The 16,314-nt window shown below is 35.1% G+C and overlaps 1 protein-coding gene across 1 annotated transcript in view; it reads left to right on the top strand.

Annotated features, from left to right (window-relative positions):
• Nucleotides 1-16,314, top strand: part of NAALADL2 (N-acetylated alpha-linked acidic dipeptidase like 2) — a 489,903-nt gene that overhangs the window by 347,455 nt on the left and 126,134 nt on the right. The window contains exon 7 of the mRNA XM_074834594.1: nt 10,599-10,742. Coding sequence (XP_074690695.1) covers nt 10,599-10,742 — 144 coding nt within the window. The remainder of the gene's footprint in view (nt 1-10,598; nt 10,743-16,314) is intronic.

Raw genomic sequence — 16,314 nt, 5'->3', positions numbered from 1 at the left:
AATGCTAATATCTACAGTTATAAACAAAGAACTTCAGAAATGTTTTGCTGATAAGAAAACAAATGTGACATGGGGGAGCTACGGAGCTATGCAGAATGAGAAGAGAAAGCAATCTAGGCCCTCCTGATTTGACATTTATTAGCATAGTATAGAGACAAAAAAGGAGGAAAAAAAAAAATAACCCAATTGTGTACCTTAATACTAGAATGCAACGTGTAGAATTGTTAGTTTAAATCAGAGAATTTGTACAGAATAAAAGCAAGTACCTCATACACTGCTCCAGAAATGTTACAAAATATCAATGGAACAGTAATCATTATTGAAGTCTGAGTCAACAGAGCAGGTGTAAAACAGCATTTTTTACATAGGGACAGACAATGAAGGTATACCGTTGGTTTGCTACAACCCTCGCAGGAAGGAACCAAATATGTATGCAGAAAGCTGATTCAATGTATATGCTGTGATTCAGTATTTAAAATAGCCCTTGGTCTGGCTGACAAGCTTGTTGCTTTTGATTCTAGTTTACACAGTTGTGCGTACGCAAGCATCTGTCCATTAGGATGTGACCTGGTATTAAAGTCTCAGTTCTGATCTGTCGTTACTCAACTATCGCATGATTATGATAGATTTACCAGTTAGTTCTTCTATAAACCAGACCCTGAAACATTAACTTTTCTTTTTCTATGTGAGGATTATATCATCAGGCTCTGATTTTTAAAATTTAAGGTGAGGTGGTTACATTTAAAAAAACAAAGGGTTTTTTTTAAAAAAATAAAAACCCTAGAGAAAATGAAGACAATAAAGATTTTTATTATTATTATTTTTAAAGTTGTAAGTAGCTTTTGAATTGATGTGCATATTTAAGTGTCATTCTGTGCCAAGAAGGAGTCACTTTGTGTCCTAGAGGACAAGAGTATTCTCTGTAATTGTGGTTTGACAATACAAATCTTTGGGAAGAATTGAAGGAATTCCTGCCAACCCATCTACCTCCTTGTCCTAGCTTACATCCTCCTCTGCTGATTTAGCTGTTAAGAGCACTGCTGTTGGGGAACTGATGGAGCTTTAAAGAACTTCAAGGAAGTTTGCTGATCTGGTTCATAGTATGGCCACTGAAACAATCAAGCTAGCACAATTAATGGCACTGCAGTGTGGGGAGAGGAATAAGTAACAAGCTCTGGGAAAAGGGGGAGACTTCAAACCCTTGGATGACCCCATATGTCATCAAACTGAAGCCAAAATGGAAATTACCGTGATTTCAAGCAAATATGGAAGAATAAATCAGAGATATATATTATTGTAAGAAAAGCATAGTCTACCACAGATAACGTATGCAATTTTATTTCATTTTGTCCACCAAATATATACAGACAGCACGTGATTCTGAGTCATTGCAGTGTTCACTTCATACTATAAACAAAATAATTGGTATCCTAAACCTGTCACTTTCAGTGTTTTCTTAGAGATTTTCTATTTCCATTCCATTCCTTGTAGACTGTTATAGGGCTTTTATTATTTTTAATAACAATAAATCTCATTATTGTGGGTAAACAGGACTCCATGCTTGTTCATAACCAGAACAGTGATGGGATATGTAACCTGATGTATATTCTGGCTGCTGCAAACATATTTCACCTAAAGCAAGACAGTTATTTTGCTCTTTGTAGTCTTAATCATGACTGAAGGGAAGGAAATCTGTATCAGTGTCTCATTTCAATGTTTGTTGTTTGTTTTGTCTATAGTGGCCATCACCAGTGTAGAAAACTGAGGCATTTTTCATGAGGGAACAAACCATAAGACCAGCCCTTTAATGCTTGAATGTGCCAGAAGTTGCTTATTTCTTGAAGTGGTTAATAGGAAACATAATTCATACATCAAGGATGTGCCTTCTGCCTTATCTGCTACTGTGACTTAATGATCTATTAGTATTATTATTATCTATTATTATTATCACACTATTGAGTAGGATGCCCATGCTTGGTGACTACCTGGATCCTTTCTGCAGGAGGGACAGAAATTTTTGGTTCTGCTGGGCAAACATAAAGTAAACTGACTGATACCAGTTATTCCCTATTCTCATCCTTTCATCTTTTCAAAAAACATGGGAGAGATAATAGCTAGCTGATTACTGTAACTAGCCATAACAAGAGGAAAGCTGCTTGCCCACTCAGAATACAAGAGCTGTTGCATTATCATCATTGCTGTTTTTCTCACTGTGGGCTGCTACCAGACAGGAAAAGGAAACTGGTATCAGAATACGTAAGGTCTCACTGGAATATGGCACTGCAGATTGGAAAAGGCAGTTATAAAATCTGAGTATTTTAACCTTCTTTTTAGAAAGAAATGTCATTTACTTAGCCTGGAGGTAAAAAGCATTATGGAAGCAAATGTAGAGTGCTTATGTTCAAGACTAAATGTGTGTCTATGAACTATATTATAAAATATGAAGTATGGAATAGGTTTTGTGTCACTTACCTCGTATCTTACTCATATAATTTGATGTTTTCAAAATTCTTGCTTTCAAAAAATATTTAAGGGAGTGACCCAACCTTGCAGTAGCAGAATCTGGGATCCAAGGATGTTTTCTGTGTCCATTTCAACAGAGCAGGCCAAATTCATTTGTAGCACAACCACAGTCAAGGGAGTAAATTTGAGCTAAGTCTGTACTTGACCCAGGATATATAGGCAGATAGGACAGACCCAAGTAGCTCTCAGACACAGACCAAAGTATATTTTTTCAATGAAATTGGTAATGAATTCCATAATGTGTTTGGCACTTGAATTCAAAATGTTCTATAATATTTCAGTTTTAAAAGCCACCTCTGTGCAGCTTAGTTTGATTTGTGTTCCCTCATGTACACACACGTACATACACACTTCCCTCCAGATTCCAGTTCAAGAACATCGTATAGTTAATAGCCTGCAAAATATATTTTCTGGGAGCAACAAATAGATACATTTTAAACATAGACTTGAAGATATAGGATTCATGAAGTAGTTTAAGAGAAAAGGTACAAAAAAAGTCCAAGTGTATGTCTGATACTTGATATTTTGGATTATGCAGTAATTCTGAACATTAGAGCAATCACTTCAAGCAGTCTTACTGAATTCTGTTTGATTAATACTTCTGCATATTTTAGGAAAATACAAAATACCAGTTAACAATAATTATTTTTTTTGAATTATTTTCTATTATGTTTGAATGACTAATTTGGTGCAAAGTTTTAAATTTTAAGTAAGAATTGCAATATTTATTTTTGTAGTCCTTAAAGATACTTATTATACAATTTAAGACTTGGATAACATGGTTGCAGCAGTTTGTGATTAGTTTTTTGTGTGGCTAATGTTTTTGAGTGTTTCCAATGTTTTTAGCACTGATTGTTTCCCCACACACACCCTTACAGTGTGAAGTACCTATGTTCTTAAATTTAATGAAGGTAGAACATACTAAGCAGATGTTTTGATATCAAGAATACCTCAGATAGTATCCAAAATGAAATACTAAAGTTCTGAAGATGCTGCTTTGAATTCAGCATGCATGCAAAGAACAAATTGTGCAGAAAGTTAAATTTATGATTATTGAATTTTTAAAATAAACTTATTTTTAAAATATTGAGGACTCTTTATTTTTTGTCTTGTAACTCATACAACTTTTGTCAACCCCTTTGAGTACCTACCATCACTGTCAAAAGGATGGATAGTAGTTTGTATGTCACATGGCCCAACCTGCTGTCTGTCAGTGGAGAGTTGCTTTCAGTTCAGTAGTGAGACAAATATTTGCTAACACAGGAGGAACTGAGAATTACCTTGTTCTTTCTCCCCTGTTACATTCCATTGTTACTAGGACATAAGAATATGCTTTAACTATTTGTAATACGCAGAAGAATTGCTTTTCCCTTTTTGTGACTTAGCGGTTACATAATTGTAGGGTATGTAAAAATGAAAAATCTTACTTCCATGTCAATTGGTGTGGAAGTGTTATGTAATTTTGCTCTATTTTGGCCACTTCTATGTCATTTTAATGATTAGTCACTGTAAGAAGCTAAGTGGAAACGGGGATTCAAAATTGTGAGAGTAAAAAGTTTTTTGTTTTGTTTTTTTTTTTTTTTAATTCTTGCCATTTTATTAAATATTTTTTAGAAGGGAACAGGGGGATTAAGGAGATGTTTTAGCATCAGTGTGTCAAATCAGTTTTGCTTTTACAAAATAAATGTGTTGCTTTTTATTCTATTTATCTTTAAAAGAAACAAGACTGACAGCGTTTTTGAAGTACCTTAAGTAGGCATTTAAGACAAGAGTGATTTACAGCAAGAGTCAGGGGAGTGATGTTTTTTTCTGTTTCATATTGGTTAAGCACATTTCCTTGAGACGGAGGGAAAAAGGTGACAGTGGGTTGTAGAGGTATATTTTCTTTCCATATCAGCTATAGAATTTCCAGTTTTATTTTTAAGGGCAGTAGAAATCTATTTAAAGAGACAGTCTTGAACAATATATAACTAGATTTGCATCCACTCCATTGATAAAATGTGATTTAAAGAGAATACAGTGAATATACTTGTAAAGCAAAACAATATCTCTTTAGTGTTATGTATTTTGTATGCATCGATGAATGTGTGGTCTTGTTAACTCTTGGGAGTTTATCACAGGAGGTGTGATATCTTTGTTTTTCTTCTAAACTCTTTTCATTAACTCTTGACGCCATGAGAATGTGGAATATTTTAAAAGTGTTTTTAAAGAATTCTCTTTATCCATCACCAATGTGAAGAAAAATTTGAACGTGTTTTTCAGATACTTTGAGTACTATCAGTCACTTTCTTTCTACGTGATCCTCACTGCCTTTAAGTTCTGTGTTTTCTGTAAATGCACGTACACCTTTTATAGGCACGGCCGTCTTTCTCACCCATATCTCAAATCAGTACATAGTTCTAAGCATCCCTTGTCCATTTGTGAGTCATGCATCGTGAAATGCAAGCTGCCACAATCCTGTTGTAATTGGCAGAACAGTTCATCATCTCATGCTTCATTGCCTGTAAAGCTGCTTTTAAACATCCTTAGTTGGGGCTGCTGTTAAAATCTCTGGTTGCAGAATTTCAAAGTTCTTTTTCTACAAAAGAGAAGCAAATGTTTTTCTCTTCCTCCATATTGCTACCAATGGCCAGTGAAGCAAAGTACTTCAAAATTGACATATGTTCCACACTGTAATTCTAGTGGATAATTCATAGAGAACTGAATAAAGACATAGCAGGAAACTGCTTGTTACTACTTCCACTCCATGGGCATCTGCTTCAGGATTGGTGTTTCTCAACTACATTTTTCTATACCAGTTATTTTTCTTACCCTTGCTGATATTTTTAGCTTATACCTCTCAAGATACTTTTTAAGTCTGAGGCTGTGGTCTTCTCCTTCCCATTAATAAAATCCATTCTGACTTCCATATTGAGCACCATAGGGCAATCAGCACCACTTTCTTTGCTTTAGAGAGATGGAGAAAGAGCTCTCCATTTGACTTCATATGCAAAAAAAACATGTATCTGACTTTCAAAGTCCAAACACTGAGCAGATGTGGGGCTTTCCCAGAATTTACTGTTCATAAGCACTTGGAAAACGGCATCAGTGTTTCCGGATCAACATTCTCACTGTATCCATTTACACCAAGAAGTGACAGCCAGAATCAGTTTATTTTTCTTCCTGTGTTCAAAGAGACAATTTAGGAGGGAAAAGAACTGTGTCATTGACTTTGTGAGGTGTGGCAAATGGGTACGTTTTATATCAGAGTTTAGATGGGATCTCTATAGGTTAGGATCTCTATAGGTTAGGTTAATGGTTGGACTTGATGATCTTCAAGGTCTTTTCCAACCTAGAAATCCTTCAGTTTCATGAGTTTAACTATACTCATACTAATAGTGCCATTGGAAAGTATATAGGAAGTCAATAAGATTTGTCTTAAGAAAAGGTGTTACTTTATGGAACTATTCATTGAAAGAGCAGTGTGAATAAACAGCAGCAACAAAAAAAAAATCAAATCTTGGTGTATAATGCATGAATGTGACAGTGCAAGTGTTGTCTAGCAGTATTGATAGTGTGAAGACTTAATTGAAGGCTGCTTTTTGAGTAGGAAGATTCATGTCTGTCTTAAAAATGCTGCTCATGGACATTCTTGTAAGCAGCTGTAGCTGAATATGTAACAAAATAGTTGCTTCATAGCAGAATTATTATGATTAACAGTAGTGATGTGGTTTTAATACCTAGAGCCACCAATCAGGTAGTGGAGTCTCCGTGTAGTAGGCACCACACAGTCCCTTTCAGTCTAGGCGTGTGGTTAGATGTAAGCCAAGAAAACCACAGATAAACTGATTTTGCAGGGAAGTATAAAGAAACCGTTGTGACTAGCTTCATGAGTACCAGTGGAAGCCTAACAGCTGTTGAATGTATCAGCAAAGCTGTGGGGTAAGCTGTACACAAGTTCAAAGTGCAAATAATGTAAATGTCTGTGATGTGCCAGTTTATATATCTTTGGTTTTGTCATGGTTAATACAAGATCCAGTGCTGACAAAGGGCAGTGCAGAAGATACGCTGGGAATGTGTAAATGGAAGAATACCTCTTCTACAGCAATGCGCTGAACTAACTGTTCACTTCAGGCAATTGAATGACAGCACCATTTTATTTGACCAAATGCACTTCATTCTGTCTCTTATGCTCTAATTTATTCTCATCATGTGCTGTGAAGTCCTACTTGGAGTGTCTATTCTCAGCATAAAACTGTTTGTCAAATTTCTATTAAGCTTAAGGTGAAAAATTAATGAGCCATTCACTTCAGATACTTCAAAACTAACACTGCTCTATTATTAATGCAGCAGAAAGTCACAGATATGAGTATGTACAGTTATGGTTCAGTGTTCAGGCTACCCTTTTTCTGTATTTTGGGGGAGACATCATTAAAACAGTGTTTCAGGTCATAGAAGGAATTATTTTAATGAATTTTATCAGTAAACTTTTTAGACATTTATTAACTTTTTGTTTTATCAGATCCTGGCAGAGGGTGACTTTAATAAACAGATGATGACAAAATACAATATTCTGTCTAATCTTTCTCTGAATCTCAGATTTAAAGAAAAATGAACAGACAGTTGATTCTTATAGCAAACTTTTTACGGAAAAATAAATAAAAGCCTAATTGCATAATACTGAATAAGCTGTGGGTAGAGCAGTATTCTTCTGAGTAGAGAAGTATGACATTGTGACTGTCTTATGTTTCATGTGCTCTGATTTTTCAGCCTTGACAAAAGTCATGGAAACAAAGTTAAAATTGAACTTTAACCTAGAATTGAGTTGCATATGGTACACAAATACTGTTGTTAAATTCTCCCAGCAAAACCTTTTCAGAAATTTCAGAATATGTTACCAATACCAGTAAGTTAAGTGATAGAACACTATGAAACGCTAGGTTACGAGTGTGCATCCCAGACTGAGCAGTGTGGAAACTGATGCTCAAGGTTTGTGTTTGCATTGAAAAAGAAAACACAAAACACAGTCACTGCAAAAGTAGAAATGTAGTCATCACTTTCTATGCAGAAAATTTTGCCTCTTTTTGTGCTCCTAAAATTAATAATTGATTAGCATATTTTTCTTCTTACATTCCCGTATGTTCTCTAGAGTCTCTTAAATTAATAGCGGTTTTAGGCCTGACACAGATTGTTAGAGTTGCATAGAGGAAGGAATTTTATTTCTTGGAAGATTTTCATCCTAACAAAGTAAATTTCATTACAAGCAAAATCTCAAATTTAAATTATTCTCAAAGCATTTTCTGTCCTCACAGATCCTGAAAAAGCACTATGTGCTCCAAGGAGTTTGGCACCCAGCAGGAAAAGAGCAAGCAAGAATCTCACAAAGTTCTTTCAATACACTAGTGTCTTTATGAAGTTGCACCGCACTGGTTTGCAGTTGATACAGCACCAAGCCCATGAGTATTTAAAAACTTAACGATTGTGCTTTGAGTAGTAGCCCTGGAAATCTCCAGACTTCTCAATGTACATTGTGTTTTACTGGGGAGATAGGTCTTGAATCTTTCACTTTTGACTCCTGATCATGATGCAGATAGCTTTCCTCAGTCTCCAAAACAAGGTGCTCTCATAGCAACTAAAAAATGGCTGGCAGAGGGAAAGGAACTTTTACTTTTTTCTTAAAGCATTTTTTAATATTAATTCCTATACTGCTTTTTTTGTAAATGTTTCAGGAAGTTCAGTTACTAGAGCAGCATACAGAAATCAGGCCTGGAAAAGATATTAAGTCATCAACTAATCTATCACCTTCCCTCAGGGAGGGGATCAACTATATCTGTGTCATTGCTGACAGATGTTTGTTTAATCTTTTCATTAAAAATATTTCAGTTGTAGAGGTTTTACCACCTGCCTAGGCAAGTCTTTATGAATTCTTCCTATTAGAAAATAACTTAAATCTCCCCTTCTATATTTTCAATGTTTTATTTTACTTTTTTTTTCTTTTGCCCCATACTTCAAACTCTATCTTTTATTGTGAAAGGATTCATTTATAAACATGGGAGGTTTTCTCCTGTAAGTTGTTCTCGAAAGTGTATCTTTCACAGTTTATTCAGGTGTGAATCTAAAGTTGTGGGTAAATGGAGAAAGGGGAGATGCTTTTCATCTGCAATATTTTGAGCTTCATTGCTCCTGTAATATAGTCTTCAGATTGACCAACAATAGACAGAAAATAATGTCTCAGTTACACATCTCTGATGGACATTTTGGGAATCTTTTTGATTCCAGAAACAGACTCTCAAAGCTTGAGCAAACTGATTTTACCATCAATTTACTGAAGTAATAACTTTGAGCGATTTTCAACCCTGTCCAACTTTTGATAAGACAAAACTTTCTCTAAATTATCATGTTTTGAGCCAGTTTCACCTTTTCACTTAAAAATTTCTCTGATTCTGTCAAAGTGAACACTGTTAACATTTCCACTGTGTATTAAAGCTGAACAACACTTCCCCCCCCCCCCCCCCCATAGTTAAATGTTATAGCCTTGGTCAATTTTTGCATTCTGATTAAGGGTATACGGTAAGAAGTCTCAGGAGCTTCTAACACAAAAATAAAAAAAGGGGAGGATATGTGTGAATTTTCCTATGTTGTGGTTCAGTAACAATGCTCCTGATAGTAATTTTATATAAATTTATTAGAACGTGTGCTGTTGATTTCTAATAGCTTCTTCCCTTTGTGGTTGTAGTCACACAGAATGTAAAGGATGCCTTTTGGTTGTTAAGAACTCCACATCAACAGAAAATGTGCTATTTGATTCACAGAGGTCTTGGGGAGAGGCCTTCTGTTCTGACTCTCTAGTTGGAAGTCTGGAAATAATTCAGTATGGGCAGGTACACTGGAAGGCTTTTAGAGTTTTGCAGGTTGTTCTAGATCTGTTTTCTGTCCTACGCTATGAATCTGCTCTCCTTTCCCATGGCGGACTTTTCATCTGCAAGAGTATTCTTGCTTTCCACGGGAAGAGATGATGCCTTTATTAGGCCAGCTGAAATAGTTGACAAAAACAGATGCGCATTTTGTCCTGAAGCACTTCAGAGCATTTCCGTGTGCAGAGTTCGCCTTTTTTCCCAGTTCTGTCAGTTGGTCTCCCAAAATATTTCATTATCTCATCAGAAACCTTCCCATGCTTAAATGTTGGACAGTCATGTGTGTGGAAACTCACATTTTTTCAGTTAAAGGGAGTTTTTAAAATATTCATGAATCTGCTGATATTGTGAGGTTTGTGTGGTGGCTTCTTAAGATCTTAAAGCTGTATAATGAAGTATTCTGATGCTTTCTGATCTACACCTTCCTCCACTTGACATGTCTGTTTAATATGCTCTTATTTCAGGCCTCTTTCACCTGAGCCTTCAACCTTCCATCACAGAAACACCCCTGCATTTATAAAATAAGTTATAGTCACCTTAACTGCATTGAACCCACTCTGAATCAATGATTAGATTGTATTCTTTAAAAGAGGAAGGTGTATATTAAAATTTTCAGGCTTTATGGTATATGCAGGTTGCCATTATATCATCAACGTTCATCCTCTGTGGTGTGTTTCTTGTCAAAGCTCTCACTTGTTTGTGTGATAGCTCGCCCTTAAACAGTTTTAGTGCTAAGTAGCATCGTTCAGTGAAGACAGATACTTACGTGTGTTTTCAGGCTGTTTAAATGTCTGCTCTTCCCTGTAAGGCTGTGTTCAGTTCTTACTTGAATTTGAAAGTTATCGCTGATGAATAATTCTATTTTTCCCCGATTCCTTTAGCTACACACCAAATAATTTGGTTGTGTTTAAATCACATGCAATCTAGTATCTGCTCAGACTCTTTGACAGTTTGGGGAACAGTTCCACAAGAAAGAAACTGTCAATATGTACGTGTATTTTTGTGACATATGTTCTTGAAGGGATTTTCTTTTTTTTGGCAAGGTAAGTACAAAGTAACGGCTGCTTATCTCAATCAGTTGTTTTACGCTGTATTGTAGATATTTGCTTTTTTGTTCGGTATATGAAGAGGAGAAATCTACTTTTCATTTACTAAATTGCTGGTCTCTTTCTGTCTTTTAAGATGGAAGCTACAGACAATATCGACCAAACCTCACATCACTGTTAGTACAACCTATTTCTGCAGAGCTTGCCAAAAAACTCGTTTCCTTACCTGGGGACACTGTCCAAAAAGATAGGTGTATACATCTCCAGCTGCCAGCTACAGGTAATGCTTTTTAAATAATACTTTCTTCTAACTGTGAAACGTTCTTCAAGGACTGATGTGGGGGAAAAAATTGAGAACACAATCTTCCAGCAAAGATACTGCAGTGTTTCAATGAAGGAAGGAACAGGTTCCAGATAATGTTCTAGATTATATACATTTTTAAACAGTAATTCTGTGTTGATTTTTATTTTGTACTAGTCTATCATTCACCAGAAAAAAATGCAGAAAAAAGGTATACTTTATTATAACGCCTGTTTAAATGAATTGATTTGAAGCAGTCATCTTGGAAAGGGAAGGCAAATGAAATTAGCCACTGTATCCTGTGCTAAATGCAGTGATGATAACAGTAAAAGCAAATTTTGAGGGCAACCATTGTACTATCACATATGTGCTGTATCACTTGTTTATTTCTTTTGGAAAGTTATTGTGGAATAGGAATACAATGCAGCAAGTCATAAAAAAGTTTGGTTAATTTTATGACTTGTGTTAATATTTGTAGTTACACATACTAAAAAGAAAGGCAGAAAGGCCTCATGCTTCAGTGGTTTAAGCTGTTGTGGTTAGGCAGGACTATTGCTCTCCATGCATGGCTGACTAGGTATTTTAAAGATGAACTGATCTTCCCCACAACCAGTAGGCAAAGACTATGTAAAGAGGAAAGAAGGGGTCATTTTGGAAGGAGCAAGTGCTTAACCATTCCAGGTAGGATGTGTGAAGCTTGATAGTATTGTAGGAATTTTCAACGGCTGGAGTGCCTGAAGGAAAGCATGAATTTGGGCTGGCAAATGACACTCATTTTAGAAAGATAAAAGACTGCACTGTGTCCGTTTCTCAGAAGGCTTTGTGTGGAGTCTGCGGGACAGAATCACCTAAAGGGTAGCTTATTCTACTTATTTTGTGGCAGGTGTGGCGTGTCTGTTTTGTTTCGCTGAGAAGGCAGGGATTCTGTTTGGTGGAAAATTTCTGGAAAGAAAGAATATTCCAACCTATCAGAGTAGTAAGAGCCAATCCATGTTCAGCTTTGGGTGAACACAATGGCTTATGTCTGATTTCACGTAAAGCTTCTGAGTAAAGTAAATTTTACTTTAAAGTAAAGTAATCCATGTGAGATTCTTTTTTAAATTCTTATTTTATTGAGCAAGCAGAGCCTATAATAAGAAGCCTTGCATAATTCTATAATGCATTATGATATCTTCTGCCTTGAAATAATGGTGAAACTATAGATGTGCCAGAGCATATAGTGTGCTGAATTGTTCAGTAGCAGCCTTAATGGAAGAGATAAAAGACTGGTCTCATGATAAGAAACCTTGTACAACTATTTAAAAATAATAATATCTAAAGAGAAAATGCTGAAGAGAGCAATGCATATGAGAATAGTTAAGGCTGAATTTGCAGTCTTCCTGTTGATTTCAAGAAGCTTAAGGGAGAGATTTCGCTTGACGTAGAACTCATCACTTATCTGTCAAAAGAGGTGAATGAGCAATTCAGATGATTGGTTGGCTTAAAATTTGTTAGAATAAAATGATCATCATTCTCTCATCAGTATGTTTCAAAAAGCTGAACAGCAGATTCATCAGTAATGATTAAACATTTATATATAGTTTTCTCACATTGCCTTTTTTTTTCCCCTTAGCCTTGCAGTTTTCAAGAGACATAATGTGACAGAGGGAGTGGGAGGATATGAAGAGAAACATCTGAGATATATTGGATGCTTAGAACCTACAAAGCGAATAGTGGGAATTGAAGCTAGTTATTAGTTTTGTGCTAGTTGAAGTTAGTAATTAGATTTGCTTTTTGTTTAGTATGGTGCATCATTGTTAATCCTCATTAATCTGAAATTCTGTGCTCCCATGAACTTTTTCCCAGAAATGGGCAATTAGAAGGAATTTAAGAGTGAAGTATTATAGAGAAGCGGTGCACTTCTGAAGCTTTCTTTTTTCACAGAATATTACTAGGATATTTGCTAGAACATTGGGAAGATTGCCATAAAACTATAAGCATAAATTAAGAAAGTCCTGCTGTGCTGCAGTAAACTTCCTTTGTTGTTTGTTACCTGCAAGTTGGTAGATTTTAGTCAGGTGCAAATCATCCCTTTTCAATGAATCTCTTGAGTATTTAAAGTAAATCTATCTTGTGGAATTTAATTTACAAAGTGTTTTTCATCACTAATAACCATATACTTTGGTGTTAAGGTGATAGCCTGGAAGTCTGGTAGTTAAAAAACACTAGAGATATATGTGTAATCTTTCTCTTTGGCTTTAAGCGTCAGTTTTCATACTTATATGATTCGCATCTGAGAAGACAGAAGATGAGAAAGATCTGGGATTTCACTAGTGATCAATCTCCAGCTGTCTGTGGCAGAAGGGCAGACCTGAGGATTTCACAGATCAACTTGCATGATTAAATAGCTTTCACTGTCATATGGTATATAAGGAAAAAGGTGCCATATTTTTCAGAGGATGAATGGAACCCTGAGGAATTTGAGTTGCCAGACTTCTAAATAGGGAGATCAAGGGAATTTTGTCTGAAAGGTTCTCAACTGAGATCCTCTCTAGAACTTCGGAAAAATAAGATAACATGGTATATGAGGAAAAGTGTTCACACGGGTAAGTAGCTGTTTAAAATGACAGGAAACAATAAGTAAAATAAAAATCAATGAAGAGACAGAGATAACCACCAACAGAGATAAGGATTTGTGATGAGAGGTGTTCAAGTTATTCATAAATGGCTATTAATAGAGGTCCTTTTCCCTTCTTCCTCTTTAGCCACAGGATATTGTGTATGCTAAAAATTTACGTGAGTGAAAAAAGGCTACTTAAAAATTCACTGAGGGGGAAAAAAAAAGAATCAAAATAATTTAAACACCAGACACACACCCCACACGCTCCCCACACCCCACTTGACTAAATAACTTTCAAGTCACAGGAGGGCACAATAATGTCTTGGGAAAGAATCACTGTATGTTCACCCTGTTCTTACATTCTCCACATATGTGTTGTTGGTCACTCTTGAAAGGGCTAGACGGCCAGTTGGTCTGACCTAGTATGCCTGAGCAGTGTGACTCAAATTACATAAAGTATAATGCAAGAATTCGTGCACTGATCTCACTTAAAGGCTTCTAAGTTCCTTCAACCAACTGATGTTTAAACCCAACCCTATTTCTCTCTTTGTCTGGATCGGCCAAAATCATTGAGGGTGTATTATTTCAGAAAATATCAGTAGAGTTAACATACACAGAAGAATATCCCATTTCTTATGAGCTCTTAATGCCTTTTGCTGTGAAGCAGGTGTAGTTTTTTATATTTTAACTTATAAAATAGTAAAACCAAAGCATGAATAGTTTAAGTAACTTGAATGATATCAAACACTGTGTGAATAATAGAGCCAGGTATACAAAGACTCCCAGCATTCTATAGATAGTAAAATGGCTCAGATAAAAATGCTTTTTAGGTAGAATCATTTGATCTTTTGTAACCTTTTTTTAGCCTACAAAATACAGTCATTGATCAATACTGAATCATCTTAATGACTGCAATGCAAAACTTCATTGTAGGCTGCAAACATATCCATATCCTCTACCAAAAAAAGGTGAGAGTGGAATAGATAATCAGAAGTGACTGTTACTGAACAGGTCTGTAGCATAACGTAAAGAATAGCTTTTGTAAGACTTTGAACATCAATTTCGTACAGTTCCACATGTCAGTTGGTCATTATACTGAGTTTTATAGTCAACTCTGATCATGTGAAATTTGAATCATTAATTATACGAAAGGAGTAATTGGAAGAGTCCTTTAGTTTCCATAAAAGACTATCATCGTCCAAGACAAACTTCTCTGCCAAGTGCTGGACTAGTGCAAATCTAGCCTGTCTTCTTTTCAGTTGGAGGAAGGGCATATGATATCAATATACAAACCCATAATTTCTAGATATTTGCACGATGCGAAACGTAAATCTAAGAAAACAAATAGAGAAAGATATCGACATATTGTGTGGCAGTGCATGTTACTGTATCTACCAAATCTGAATTCATTGTACATAACGGTAAAAATATAATGATGTTCTGCAGGTATTGCTTACTGCCATTTGAAAGTACATGTTAAATAGGGAAGTCAGATATAATACAGACATACTAGATATGAAATATTACAAACATTTATACTAATACTCTTGGATTTTCTTTTTGTGATTGCTTTAAGTTCTGTTCTCTTTTTAAAGAGAAGTTCATGAAAAGGATTAAACATAAACAATGTGAAGCATTTTTTTTATATATTTTCTCTCTACTACTTGAAGCCTCAAGACTTTTTGTACCAGAATTGGAGTTGATCAAGATATATTTTCAGAATTCTGTTCTGTGCCGTTATTTTTGTGTGTGATGCTTTGGTTTTGATTGCTGTAAAGCTGGTAAAGAATCAAAATAGTGTGAGATTATGAAATACAACTATACAGTATGAAGCATTCTCAAAATTCATAGCTAGCTATCTTTGATACTGTGGCACATTCATTCTGTATCTCATTAGGCCATCCCAGTATAGAGCCTCCTTAACGGACTTTGTTCTAGACATTACTTTTTTTCAAGAGCTTTTTGTCTGAATAGATTTATTGCTGAATTCCTTATTGTAGATCAGAAAGTATGATCAAATAGCAAAAAGTTTATTCATTAAGCTCTTCGGACCAAGATTGGGCTTGAGGACTTGGGGCCTATGAATATCCATTTTTAAAGGAGAATATAGTTAGTAGGCAAGACAGTTGGTTAATCAAATAAAAATCTAGTAGGGAAAAAAATTAGGGATACTAGATTTCAAACAGATTGAATTTAGATGGTATATTGCTTATATTAAAAAAAACAGTAAAGGCTTTTTGTTACAACGACATCTGTCTAGGAGTTTAGACATGTTCCTGCACAAATAATTTTATAATTCAACAATGCTGCATGTTGTCATAGATTCAGTATTGATTTTTGCATGTGCGATTTGATAGTGTCACACAATATTTTCTCAGAGATAATATATAAATGATATACTATTTTATAAGTTTATTTGCTTTTGCAAGTATGTAGTTATGTTGCATATATTATCTTTGGTATATAAGTTATATTGTTTTAGAAATGCTTATGAACATTACATTTCTTTGTTTAAAGTCCTATGTTTGAACTTAATTGAAAACTGATGTAAAATATGGAATAAATAAGGTTTTACACTCAACTTGACATGATGAAATACTGCAAACTAACTAAAATATATTTTTCACAGTCCAGGAGGATTTTAAAAGGCCATTAAGTAGGCAATCTAATATGGTAGTAGTAGTAGTTTGGAATTTTACTCAGTTATTCTAGAAAATGTCTAATGAAAAGAAAGCATTTGTTTCATATGACAGCAAAAGCTGCTGTTGTTTATGTTTTAATGTATATTTATCATATAGGTGTATTTAATAGTATTCCAGATATTACATATCAGTCCATATTATTCCATACAGTATCACCAATAGAAGAAATTTGATTATTTGTTATATGTAAATAGCTTATGGTGTTTTGACATTGAGCGCAGAGAGTTCTTACTGTATCATCATGACTGTG

Source organism: Strix aluco, chromosome 9 (assembly GCF_031877795.1).
Source record: "Strix aluco isolate bStrAlu1 chromosome 9, bStrAlu1.hap1, whole genome shotgun sequence".
NCBI classification, from domain to species: Eukaryota; Metazoa; Chordata; class Aves; order Strigiformes; family Strigidae; genus Strix; species Strix aluco.
Note: the sequence above shows the minus strand (reverse complement) of the source record. Positions and strands in the feature narration are given on the sequence as shown.